At 37.1% G+C, this 14,625-nt stretch overlaps 1 protein-coding gene across 3 annotated transcripts in view; it reads left to right on the top strand.

Annotated features, from left to right (window-relative positions):
- The window catches only part of LOC136435758 (nucleolar protein 8-like), a 69,099-nt gene that overhangs the window by 11,377 nt on the left and 43,097 nt on the right, over nt 1-14,625 (top strand). For all 3 annotated transcript variants that reach the window (XM_066429456.1, XM_066429455.1, XM_066429457.1), the window contains exons 3-5: nt 2,094-2,156; nt 3,882-3,960; nt 13,801-13,951. In XM_066429456.1, coding sequence (XP_066285553.1) covers nt 2,094-2,156; nt 3,882-3,960; nt 13,801-13,951 — 293 coding nt within the window. The remainder of the gene's footprint in view (nt 1-2,093; nt 2,157-3,881; nt 3,961-13,800; nt 13,952-14,625) is intronic.

Raw genomic sequence — 14,625 nt, 5'->3', positions numbered from 1 at the left:
CATTTCTGGCACAGGTGTAGGCTAGTATTCATGCCAAATATGGTATGGGAATCCCTAGGACATGTGATTACATGGCTTTGTTCACTCTTTTTTGAAAAAAGATACACATCTCCAGTTCCTACATGTATTAATAATAATAATAATATCAGGTGTATTTGCAGCCAGTGCCACAGGCAGGTACCCAATGTGTAGGGTAATGAGGCTGTTTAACGTGTTCGAGGCACCTCCTCGAGCACGGGACCCCCGTTTTACGTCCCTCCCGGAAGACGATTTCGTGGAAAGCTTCGTGAGGCTACAGCAATCCGGACGTCCTTGGTTGGTCTCCCATCCAAGCACTGTCCGGACCGCGCGTTGCTTAACTTCCGAGATCGAGGGATCGGGTGTATCCAACGCGCCACGCGGCCGTAGCATATTAATTAACCAAAATAATGTGAAATTTGGCATGTACACAGGCCCTCATTCAAATGTTTGCCATACAGCCTTTCAAAACGATTTTTTAAACAAAGAATTTTTTGGTTTCGTTATTTTCAACCCAAAGTGTATACTATTGAATCATGCATTCAAACAAAGGGGTGTCACATTTTTATATTTCACCCATACTATCGCTGAAATATGTTGTTTTTGGTCATTTCCTTCTTCTCCTGTCAAATCTTCATATATATCATTATGTATACTATGGAAAACTTCATTCTTCCCTGGGGTTGACCTTTTTTAATTCAATTTTTGAACTGGGTTGATTATGCGCAAGAGTGTAATTTTCAGCGGATATTTTTCCACTGGTGTAGTTTACATGGAGATGGCACGGAATATCCCATTCTTGCAAGGGGAGGATTCTGTAATCATTTCTTTCAATTTTGAGCTGGAATGATCATGAAAAAGTCCATTTGTTAGCAGAAGTGTATTTGTTAATTTATAAGTGGATATGGTTTTGGACTGGTCCATATTGTGTTGATGTGCTACTGGAAGACTCCATTCCTGTATGGAGAGACTGATAATTGTTTTTAAACTCAATTTTGATCCATTTTTTTTAGTGGAAGTATTTTAGAATGGTCCATTGTTATTTTGGGAGAGTCCATTTTTTGCATGGCGAGGAGTATGGCTAAACATGCTGTATTTGCTCGCAAATGTTGCCTTTCTAGTTGGATGAAGGGACAGAAAATTGGAGACTGAAAAGATTTACCTGGTAGCATGCGCAAACTGCTGGCAAATGCTGATAGTCTATCAATCTGTGTTTGGCCACTGGGTAAAACCCTGACGAATGCTTTCAGGTGGAGGCGCTGAACTGCAACGCGATATGCACGCGACTGTAATGATTTCTGCACGCAGTTTGTCAGAGTTGTTAACGGTACTGTAAACGCAGACTGCAAACAAACGTGAATCATCAGATTCCAGCCAAACAGCAAAGGACAGATGAGATTTGCTCGCATTGACATCATGAGGAAGTGCCTGCATGAAGGCAAAATGGATTTTGGCAAGCCGTAAATTTGAACTGCCGGCCGCGCTCAAAAGTATGATGGACTATAGCTGTGGTGACTCTGGCTACTCATGAAAACAACTACTTTCCATTTTAATCCCAGTTTCTGGGTGTCCCTAGGTTTCCTGCACCCTTACTTCTTCAGCTTGGCAGTTAGATTACTCCACAATCCCAGTACACTATGCCAGCTGACATTTTGTTTCCCAGGTAACTGTACTACTAGTCAGTCAGTTATTGTTACCCAAACCCATGAAACATTCATCTGATAAGCACCGTATTGGGGAGCCTCCTTTGCTTGTTCCATCCTCACCGAAACTGTAATTTCTCCAATCTGATATCCTGTCACCCCTACTCTTCTTGATAAATGTGTTGGGCTCTTTAAAGAGCGGGCCTTGTGGTTTAATTGAGGCTCTCCCATACATGCAACTGAAGCATTTACACCTCATCCGACAATTTGATTACAATCTGTTCACTGATGCAACCCTCACTGGTTGCTACCTACACCCTCAGCATTCATTGACTTTGATCCATACATGTACATGTATATGGCAAAGTGCCAGGGGAACATAACACACATCCCTCCACTCACTACAGTAACAAGCACTTTCTTGCTTTTCAGGCAAGCCAGGGAGGACATTTGCCTTCATCAATCTGACCACAACTGACCAAAAGTTAAAGAAATGTAAGTTTGCATTTATATTACTACAGACCTCAACTGGCAGGATATTCATACATGCAGTAGTCAGTACCTGGAACAGGTCCCCAGACAGTGTGGTCAGAGACAGCAGTGACAGCGGCCTCCAGTCCTTTAAGATATGTGCCCATCACTGCTTTCTTCATAACATCGTAACACTCGTAACATATCGGTCGATATCGCTATGACGCTACAAAGTTAATGGGAAAGTAAGATGCCACACTGACATTTCAGAATACAATTTTCATAATAAATTTGAACGGTCTCTATTTACATCGTAAACCAAAGCACGCTGATCTAAAAACGTGAAGCAGAGTAGAGTGCACGGGGAATAATTCCTGCCCACTATCGGCAGCGCGGCGGAAGAATAAGTTGTTCACAGAAGACATATTACACGCAAAAACAACAATCATAACTTAACTTCCCTTTTGATATGTGTTTTGAGGCCACAAAACCTCTAAAACGGCAGAAATATATCCGATATGATTCGGTAAACAACAGCTGGAAATCGCGAAACATGGCCGCCACTCTTTGCCACTATCAGTGATGGTGACAGTAAAACTAGCAGCATATTGCATACCGCTGATACCGATCTTTAAAATGATACTGTAAACGCATGAAAATATTACATTTTTGGGCAACGATACACACAGAAGGCCATTTTTATCTTAAGAGGGTTCCATATTTTAAAATGACCGTAAGATTTTCCCAATTTAGCGGTTAAGATCGGTTTTCTAGTGTCAACATGACATCGGTAACTTCCACGTTTGTGCGGTCTAAGACGTTGAGCTACTTTTACAGTCGAGCTCTGTTCAATATTATGGGCTTTACCGCGGGAACTCGAAATCCGAGCGTCTCACAAAAACTTTGTTTTCGACGCTATGGAACAAAAGTTCATAGACCTAAACCTTTTCTGTGGAGGGAGTGTGTTCATATTTGATTTTTATGGGGTGATTTATTAAGAAAATATGATCAGGTACATTAGTAGCTATCTGATGATTTTTGTTATATGTCACATTGTCAGTGTCTGTCACTGATTGTCAGTTATCATAAATGATATACAAAAATGTACATGTACAACAATTTTCTTTGATAATTTGCTTCAAGTTCCAAGTAGAAAATGCATGACTGTGTCATGTACATTTTCACTTGTTGAATTTGAAAGTACCGTGGCCCCCGGTTAGGGGTCATAGCGGGGAACCTATGTCCAATTTTTCAACATTACTATTATATTTTATCGCAGTGGTGAGGTAGATCATCATGATTTGAACAAGCTTTGTACAGTTATTCTGTTCAATATCTATATACTTAATAGGTATGGTCCTGAGGCATAATTGAAGAGATAACCTACCTGTTTATTATCTTATTTCCCTCGGACAGTTGTATGGACACAGTTTACCTTGACTGTCAATTTTGAAATTTTCCGGGGGGTACTTATATTTCAGGGGGTACTTATATTAGATTTTGAAGATTTGTCCGGGGGGTATTATATTCCAGGGGGTACTTCTGTTTGAGAGGTGAGAGTATTGTTATTGTATTCACAAACATAATTTCTATGTGTAACATTACAGGTTTAAGATCTCATCTATATACACTGCAGCAGTGCCAATTCTACAGTTTAAAATGAAACATGAGACTTCTGTACTATCCTAGGAATAGTATATACTGTAGTTGTTGAGCTTTCCTATGAAAGTCTTTGTACTCATCTTCCAGGCATGGCTGTGTACAATAAGTCAAAGTGGAAGGGACATGACATGCAGATCCAAGTAGCCAAGGAGAGTTTCCTAGCAAGGTAAGAAACTTGTTTCAACAACTGTCATTGAATATCTCATATCTCCTCATTCTCTGGTAAGATTTCAATAAATAAGTGTATGCTATACAGGTTTTAATGAACAACAATTATTATCTCCATGAAAAATGGAGATATAGTTTTGGGTGTGTCTGTCTGTCTGTTTGTGTTTCAGCACTACTCTAGTCAGCATAACTCAAGAGCCTCTTGATGGATTACAACGATATTTGGTATGTGGGCGGGTGTTGTGAAGCCGAAAATCAAGGTCGATTTTGGGCCCCCTGGTATGTGACCTTGGTACTGCAGCAGAACTTCAATTATTGTATCTTTTGACATGGGCATGCTATGGTCTTTTTGGAGGCAGATAGCTTGTGATGTAATAAAGAAGTGGTGTAGGTTTGGGCCCCCTAGCAGCTTGCTCTGGGACTGCAGGCGCGTTATTGTGAAAATCTTCTAAGAAGAATAACTGAACAAACTTAAGGAACAACGGATTTCCATGATATCTAGTATGCGGGTAGCTTAGACAGAGATAAACACTATGAAGTGCAAATTATGCAAATTGGGACTTTATTTGCATAGCTAATGAGGAAAATCTATATTTGCAGTGTTTATCATTATAAGACTCAAATACATGTAACATATGTAGTTTATGGAAAGTGGAGCATCAACAGATACCAATTATGCAAATAAATTCCTAATTTGCATAATCAATGCAAAAACACACAGATGCATCTAATTGTAAAATTATAGGACTGTCAATATTTTTATTTTTTATTTTTTATTTTTTTTTTTTTATTCAAAGAACATAACAAGATACAATAAGAGAACCATCCAACAATAAGTGCTCATATACAAACAATAAGAAATCAGGTATAATAATAGTAACCGAAATTCGGTAATGATCACATAATTCATCGAACAGAGATGAATAATGTACTGTAACTGAAGATTAAGGGATTTCTTGCATGACAAAAATAACAACAGAAGTTCCAATGAAACAAGAAATGAATCATATGAATCACATATTTAGCTGCATAACGTGCCCCACTTCCCCAGGTGCTTGTCCAATTTGTCTTTCTTCAGGGCTATATAATACTCTACCTTGTAAAAAAAATGAACGTAGTTGAGAAAAGACTCAAAATTCAAAGTACTTGATTTTCTACATCTATATATATAAACCTTAGCTAGTAATGTTATTAAATTTTCAATGGGGGGCGTTCCAGAGTACAAATTACCAAAGATAACATTGAATCCATTTAACAGTAAATATCTAGCTGTTCTATGGTAATACCAGGTTTTGACTTTGTTCCAAAAGAGGGTTAAGTTCGGACATTCCCAAAAGACATGTATGTATGATTCATCCTCATCATGACAGAATGAGCACAGTGGGGTATCTATACATTTCCAAATATACAACAGCTTATTTGTAGGTAAGAACTTATGCAGAATCTTATATTGGAAAAATCTAGTTGATGAGTCAATAGTACATAACATCAAAGAGGTGTATACTTGTTTCCAGGGGATGGGGGTGTCAAAGAGGTACAGCCATGATAATTGCACCTTGTGAGAAGTATCAATAAGATTGTTACATATCAAAAAGAATCTACATTTGTATACATACTCTTATTAATTTTTATCTGTTTTAACCATCTATTGTTCTGTGTTGCAGGGATACATACTTGGCCTGGAGAAGTATCACATAAAACTGATTTCCATTTGTTGGGAATGGCAGAGATTAATTGATTATATTTAAAGTAATTACAAATTGTTCCATATTTTGTGCAGAATTCATCATAAGACATAATACTGCCATCAATATTCATGATATCATTTATAAAAACAATTTTTCGATTGATAAAGGCATTAAATATGACCGGTAAGCCTTCAATAAGAATATTTCCATTCATAAATAATAATTGTTGTTTGATCTCATCAGGGGTTGTGGGGATTTTATACTGATATGTGTACCATGCCAATAAGACTTCACTTAAAAACAAACTTATTCTAAGATGTTGTATAGACTCTAGCTGGAAGAAAGGAAAGAAAATTGATTGAAAAGCCGGGTGCATTTTTAACAGCCATGTACTAAACCAATGTTGATTAAAGTATAATTTGGGGACCCACGAAGCTTTAATTGTGAGTGCAAAGGCATACAGGTTTTTTAGATTTAGACCACCATTGTCAATGGAATTATAAATTGTTTTTCTACCAACTCTTTCAGGTCCTCCACTCCAGATGAAAGAGAAAATTTTCCGCTCATTCTGTATAAATAACTGTTTGTCTGGCAATGGAAGCACCTGAAAGAGGTGGGTGAACTGAGGAACAATTAAAGAGTTAATAATAGCTATTTTACCAAATAAAGATAATTTTTTCCCTTTCCAGGGACATAAAATTCTATCTAATCTATTTAAGACAGGTTCAAAATTATCATCAATAATATTCTCTATATTCTCAGGTATATGAATACCTAATAATTTTACATTACCATTCACCCATTGAAAAGGGAGATGGGTAGGCAATTTGAAATTGCTGTTTTTTAGGGATCCAATTCTAAGAATTTTGCACTTTTCAACATTTAAGGAAAGGCCGGATATTTGAGAAAAATTTTCTAAATCTTGGAGAAGCGCATAAAAAGAGGCTAAATTAGGAGCAAAAGGGAAATTGGAGTCGTCTGCATACTGTGAAATTTTGGTACATCTCCCCTTCACAGATAAGCCAGACAAGTTTTCATTATGGCGAATCTTAATGGCTAAAACTTCAATAGCAAGAACAAAGAGATAAGGACTAATGGGGCAACCCTGCCTTACACCTCGATGCAAGGTAAAAGGGTTAGACATATAACCGTTATTTAACACAGAGCTGATAACATTATTATATAAAACTTTTACCCAGGCAATAAATTGGGGGCCGAAATTAAAAAATTCTAAAGATCGTATGATAAAGTCCCATCTAATAGTATCAAAAGCTTTTTGATAGTCCGCGATAAATATAAGACCAGGTTTATCTTCCTGTTCATAACAATCAATAGTCTCAAGAATACGTCTTATGTTATCTCCTATAAATCTACCATGAATAAACCCCGTTTGGTCTTCATGAATAATATCCTTAATAATAGATCTCACTCTTAAAGCTAAACATTTAGACAGTATTCTATAATCACAACATAGCAATGTAAGGGGCCTCCAATTGTCTAATAATGTAGGGTCTTTATCTTTCCCATCACTACCTTGTTTTAACAGTAAAGAAATAATTCCTTGTTTCTGGGTATTGGGTAGGAAACCTTGTGCAAGTGAATAATTAAAAAATTCAAGCATGGGAACTTTAAATACCGAATTCCATCTAAACCAGGGGATTTACCGTTTGAAAAGGTATTGATTGCATGAAATAATTATTTCTCTGTGATAAGTCCCTCACAGCCCAGCTGCTGATCATTTGATAATTCTCTACCATAATCTGTAGGGAAAAATTGTTGAGTTCTCTCAGGGGTTAGGGGCAATGGTGGGTCTTTAAAGGAATACAAGTTCGAATAAAATTCAGTTTCTTTGTTTAAGATTTCTTCAGGGTTACAAGTGAAAATATCATCTGAGATTTTTAATTTCTGAACATTCTTTCTGGTATAATTTCTGTTAACCATATTTAAAAAATACTTTGTGCATCTCTCCCCAGAATCCATCCACTTGGCCCTTGATCTTATAAGTATACCATTTATGCGGTGTTTGTATAATAATTCTAATTCATTCTGTTTATTCTCAAGGTCCTGGAGTATAGGGTCTGGGGGGGGAAGTCATATTATCAATTTGGGTGTTCAGTTTGTTTATATCATCAATTAATTGTTTCTCTCTGGATAAATATTGTTTTTTCTTAAAACTAGAATACTTAATACAGTGCCCCCTAAAAAAACATTTGGCAGCTTCCCATACAATATGGGGATTGGCTGTATTTCTATTGATATTAAAAAATTCATTCATAATTTCAACAGTTTTCTGATAAAAAGATGTGTCTTCTAATAAAGATGTATTAAATTTCCAGTACCCCTTTCCCCGAGGGAATTCAGCAGTTACAAGGGACATAGCAATTAATTTATGGTCAGATTTAAAACTGTCGGCAATCACACATTTGTTTACTTTATTAATTAACTTAAAACTAACTAGGAAATAATCTATCCTACTCGCTTGACGTCTACGACGCCAAGTGTATCTGATGGTGTTAGGGTTACGAAATCGCCATATGTCGTTTAAATCAAATTTACCTGTCAGTTCAGAAATAGAGTCATGAGCTTTAGGGTGATATATTCTATTGGTTCCAAGTCTGTCTAGTTGTGGGTTTTGTACTGTATTGAAATCTCCAGTTATAACTAAATTTTCATTACATTCAGGAAAATTATCTACTTCCTCTAATAAAGTCGAAAAGAATACTGGGGAATCCTCATTAGGGGCATATAAACTAACTATACAAAATCTAAATTCATCAATTGTTAAATCTACAATAACAAATCTTCCATCAGAATCCGTTTTGACTTGGTTAATAGACGGATTGATGTTGTTTTTAAAAAGAATGGCTGTACCCCTTTGACTGGAGGTTCCATGAGAAAATAAAATGGATCCCCCCCACTCATTTTGCCATCTACTCTCATCAGATAAAACAGAATGGGTTTCTTGTAAACATATGATTTGGTACGGTTTATCATTTAACCAAGTAAAAAAACCCCTACGTTTAATAGAATCACCTAGACCATTACAATTATAACTACAAATCTGTACCTGACCACCTGGGTCATGGCATCTGGGGAATGTCAGGAATACTGGAAAGGCATCTGGGGGAATGGTGCGCAGCAAAATCATGATGACAAGTGAACTAATGTAAACAAATAAAGTTAAATAAAGGGTAACAAAATTCATAATCAATGTGATAAAATGATTGTCAAAACTATTGTTAACAAACAAAAGTACATAAATGGTAACCGAAACAAAGTGTGAATGCGAAATCCAGATATAATAAATCATTGAACAAAGGTTTAAAGAACTAATGATCAAAGAAAATGGATGGTTTACATGTATGAGCAAACAAAACAAAACAAAACTCGAGTATAACTCGAATGGATGGTTCCCATGAAAACATAAATACAGGGTCACTTTATATGGGGCACTGTACATGTGTGGCTCCAATGAAATTTATCAGTATTCCGCAGAAAAGAAGAAAGTGCATAATTATAAAGCTATAGCAGAGCAAACTTAAAGAACTCAATCAATAAATCATATCACTTATCAGCACAATCAGCAACATTAATTATTCAACAACCAAATCAAATCATACAGGCAACAAAATATAAGATAAAGGTAACAAAACAGAAAATTATGGGCCAACAAGGCATCATATCTATTCAAATCAATATGTAACAGAACATAATAGAAATCAAAATAATAAACAGTGGTTAACTGTATTATATTAAAGAAACTCTGTTAATCAATGTGCACATACTATTGTAGAGTGCAAATAACACCTTTATCTTGGAAATAAATGCAGAAAGCACTCTTCTGAGTTTCAATCTTTTAATATCAATCAATCGATTATGCATGCATTACAAACATACATATGAATTATAATATAATACAATACAATACATACATTTCTGAACCACGACAACTCTTCGACTTAATTTCAAAGCCACAATATGTTGAACTAAACAAAAGCAAAAACATTTTGATGTGGTCTCTGAGTTGTATATCTTCCAATAATTCAAACGTTGCTACTTCCTGAGAAGAAGTGCCAACACTACAAGACCTTGGCTTAATTCCTGAGTCATGTAATTTAACAGATCAAACGTTCTTCATTCTCTGTGTCTCAATACCAAGTTAACAGTTCAGAAAGCTCTTGCTGTCAATATTGCAACATGTGTAAGTAAGATAAAGGTGTTCATGATTAAGCATATATTATGTAAATGTTTCAGTCATTTGCATAAATAGAATTGTTCATGGAGATATGAGGTCTACGAACTCTTGTTGAGAAGTGTTTTTTTAGTTTTTGATTGGTTGGTCGAACAGTTACTACAGTACTGTACTTGTAACCTCAGTCTATTAGCGAGAGCAGATAGCTTAGTAAGAATAGTACACACCTGGGTGAGCCACTTCTCTAATCAATAAGGCACTGGAGTGTTGCTTTCCTCATAAACACAGGACCGCCATTGAACATGCATTCTGATCAGACGTCAAGTCAAGTGAGGAAATTCATATTAGGTGTGTTTCCTGAGGGCACAACATCTTGGCCTTGTTATATTGACCGGCGGTTAGGCCACAGTACTTGGTAGCCTGGAATCCAAACCTATCATAGCTCCCGAGTCTCCTCTCCACAAATTTGATTCCAGGCTACTTAACTTAGTAGGTACTAGTGCGAGTAGGATTTCCAGTCACAAAAGTGGAGGTTTTGTGTTTGAGGGAAGCTACATGTACGCCTTGAGCACCATACAAGTATTGATAAAAACAACTTGATGAACTAGTGTGCAATCGCTCAAACAAATCAAACAAGAGTCCGTAGGACACAATTCTCTGTGAAATATTTATAGTGTGTACATTGTGAGTAAGGTGTTTGTTAAATTCCTTTGCTATTGATCGGCTAGTTGTAAGATAAGTACATGAAATGGATCTTGATGTACATGTAACTTAGGTGTGAAGTCACAGACCCTGGTTTCGGGTTCGTGTAGTTACGCAGCTTACGCTGGATCAAGTTCCTCCATGACGGGGATTGACTCAGAATTTCCTGATTGTCCCGAAATTGTCCCAAAATGTAAATTGAATTGTCCCGAACTCAAATTCTACTGTCCTCAGGACATCGGGACAATATTGATTTCGAGGCCTGGAGGCACATTTTTGTCTATCACAGGCCTTGGATACCTGTTTTATCTGTCTTTGTCAATTTCCTTTAAAAGGTCTCGGTTCTGATTTTTTTTTCGATTCGGGCCGATCTGACACTTTCTCAGAAAGATGTTTAGCGCTTCTCCAAACATCGTTTTCCGGGCAATTCAATGTTTCCGGCGGAAAGGGGTGGCTTGCCACTGCCCGACAAGCTCAGTTGACATTTTCTGTGGAAATGTTATTTTTGGTAAAAACCATCATTCTAAGCAATTTTTCACCCTATTTTTGGGGCATTCTTCCAAGGCCGCTGTACGGATTTCCCCAGGATAATGGTCATCATTCTGTGCAATTAAGAAAATGAAAAAAATTATGAGTTTTCCGCAATCCCCGATGGTGCGAAACCATGCAAAACGCACATAGAACACACGATTCTGGCATTACCGTCATCGCGCACTGATACCAGGAAGTATTCGTGGACGACCAAAACTCCGCAACCGTAAAAGGTTACGAAGATCGGGCTTTTCAGGAAATATAATAGATTACACATTGCTATTATTAATAGCGATAATCAAAAAATCTGGAGCCAAAACTATGGAGAAAACTTATTTCACAGACTCCTTTTGGGTGTGGTCACTTGAAATTCTGAATCGGAACCAAAAAGTCTGAAACCAGCAAATCAAAATGATATGGCCCAGAAAATACAATTGTTCTGTCAGTTACATTGTATACATGTCAGAAATTAGATACCAATTATGTACCACTTTTAGATTTTTTGGTATGACCTACATGTAGCTGGGATTTGATTGGCAAATTGGTGCTTAATTTGCATAACTAATGAGGAAAATCTATACTTACAGTGTTTTCCATTCTAGGTCTCAAGCCTGTTGTGGCAGCTAACACATGTTAGTTGCGAAACTGGGGCAAATATTCCCCTACTGGAAGGCCTTTCCCCAGGAGCCTGACAGCTAGTGGTCGAACCACAAAGGGATAAACAACCAAACCTGATACTTGTTTTTGATATGTGGATAGCTTAAGTGATGCTTGATATAACATAAATGGTAACAATGCAAATCAGAATCTAACTAGACTGGCCGTCATTTGCTTTAAGAGCAAATTCAGGATGTTTCGCCCATACTCCTCATGCAAGAAGTGGGCTGTCCCAAAATAACTCCTGGGCAAATCCAAGTTTCTGCATAATTTATGCAAATGAGGTCCTCATGAGCATAAGTTATGTCCAGGTGCTTTCACCTTTCCTACATGTACCTACATGTTCAAGATGACATCCGCAGCTTTTACAGTAAGGGGAATACAACATCATGCATAAATTATGCAAGTGAGGTCCTCATTAGCATATGTCATGGCCAGGCGTGTGCACCTTTCCTAAAGGTACCTACATCTCAAATATGACATCTGCAGCTTGCACGGTAAGGGAAATACAAGTTTCTGCATAAATTATGCAAATGAGGTCCTCATTAGCTTAATTTTTGGCCAGGTGCATTCACCTTTCCTAATGGTACCTACATCTTAAAGATGACATCCGCAACTGTCACGGTAAGGGAAATACAAGTTTATGCATGAATTATGCAAATGAAGTCCTCATTAGCATAATTCATGGCCAGGTGTGATCACCTTTGCTAACGGTACGTACATCTCAAATCTGACATCTGCAGCTTTTCCGGTAAGGGAATTACAAGTTTACGCATAAATCATGCAAATGAGGTCCTCATTAGCATAATTTATGGCCAGGTGTGTTCGCCTTTCCTAAAGGTACGTACATCTCAAAAATGACATCCGCAGCTTTTACGGTAAGGGACATACAACTTTATGCATCGATTATGCAAATTAGGTCCTCATTAGCATAATTTATGGCCAGGTGTGTTCGCCTTTCCTAAAGGTACCTACATCTCAAAGATGACATCCGCAGCTTTTACGGTAAGGGACATACAACTTTATGCATACATTATGCAAATTAGGTCCTTATTAGCATAATTACTTGTCAGGTGTATTCACCTTTCCTATAGGTACCTACATCTCAAATATAACATCCGTACCATGTAACATAAGGTACATATAACTTTCTGTAATACCATTAGTAGAGGTACCCCCTGACATCTGCTTGGTTTTAACTCCCAGACAGGGGAAGTGTAGGAGGGCTTATATGTTACAAGATGACCTAGTTGTGAGAAAATAACCAAAAATTCCATCAAAAAATTGCAAAATAAATGATTTTGAAGTAGTGTATACCAAAAAAAATAATGGGGTCCTTTGGGTAAATATCCAATGCACAACTAAACCAAATTTCAGGTCCTTAGGTTTCAACACCACGGCACTGGAGGCCATAATGTGCGACTTTTGTCGGAAAATGACCAAAAAACCTCGATAAAATCATTTTAAAAACTTATATCAAAAAATTTAAAAAGGGTCTAGGGGTATACACGTACTCTACCTCCATACCAAATTTCAGCTAATTTGGTCGACGGACGACCGAGAAGAAGCGATTTGAAGATTTGACAGGAGAAGGAGGAGAAGGAGAAGAAACGTGACAAAAACAATATGTTTCCTTGGCGAAACGGCGAAACATAACAATATGTTTCCTTGGCGAAACATAATTTGTATGGGGAAATTTATAAACCCACTCCATTCAATGGTAAGACTATTAAAAAATGCAACATATGTAGTGAGAAATAGAGGGACATTAATAAAAGTTATGCAAACGAAGACCTAATTTGCATAATTAATGTGACAATACTGTAATTCCATATTGGTATATAGCTGGAATTTGGCAGTTAATATGTGAAGGTGAACATGGTTGAATATTGATGTATGCAAATGAGGGCATAATTTGAATTACATATACTTCTTGGAGATATGAGGTCTCCGAACTCTTGTTGTAAAGTGAACTACGTATACTATACCCACTGACAAATAATGTAAAATGCTCTGGATTTGGTATTTTTTGTGTGGATCTAGTCATTTGTGTGTTTTTATCATCTAGACTTGCAAAGGAAAGACAGGCAACAAAGGCGGAGTTGATTACCGAGGATGAGCTGTCAGTAAGGCAGGCATCAGAAGTACCGGAACCATCACATGGGAGACACCGGACTGTCCAGGGGGCAGCACCAGGGACAGCAGTGGAAGGAGAAAAGGTATGGAAAGACATAGGATCTATTAATTCTGATTGACGGAAAAGACATTGTATCTAATTCTTACAAAAAAGGTATAATGGAAAAGACCTACAATGTACTGTTCGATCATAATACATCTAATTCTGACTTATGGAAGAAGACATCTAATTCTGACTTATGGAAAAGACATAAGATCTAATTCTTACAGAAAAGGTGTGGAAAAGACGTATTAAGATCTAATTCTTACAGAAAAGGTGTGGAAAAGACGTAGGATCTAATTCTTACAGAAAAGGTGTGGAAAAAGACGTAGGATCTAACGTTAATTCTTACAGAAAAGGTGTGGAAAAGACGTAGGATTTAATTCTTACAGAAAAGGTGTGGAAAAGACGTAGGATCTAATTCTTACAGAAAAGGTGTGGAAAAGACGTAGGATCTAATTCTTACAGAAAAGGTGTGGAAAAAGACATAGGATCTAACATTAATTCTTACAGAAAAGGTGTGGAAAAGACGTAGGATCTAATTCTTACAGAAAAGGTGTGGAAAAGACATAAGATCTAATTCTTACAGAAAAGGTGTAGAAAAGACGTAGGATCTAATATTTACAGAAAAGGTGCACTGTGGAAAAGACGTAGGCCTACTAGGATCTAACGTTAATTCTTACAGAAAAGGTGTGGAAAAGACGTAGGATCTAATTC

Source organism: Branchiostoma lanceolatum, chromosome 5 (assembly GCF_035083965.1).
Source record: "Branchiostoma lanceolatum isolate klBraLanc5 chromosome 5, klBraLanc5.hap2, whole genome shotgun sequence".
NCBI classification, from domain to species: Eukaryota; Metazoa; Chordata; class Leptocardii; order Amphioxiformes; family Branchiostomatidae; genus Branchiostoma; species Branchiostoma lanceolatum.
This window is presented reverse-complemented; position numbering and strand designations above follow the sequence as displayed.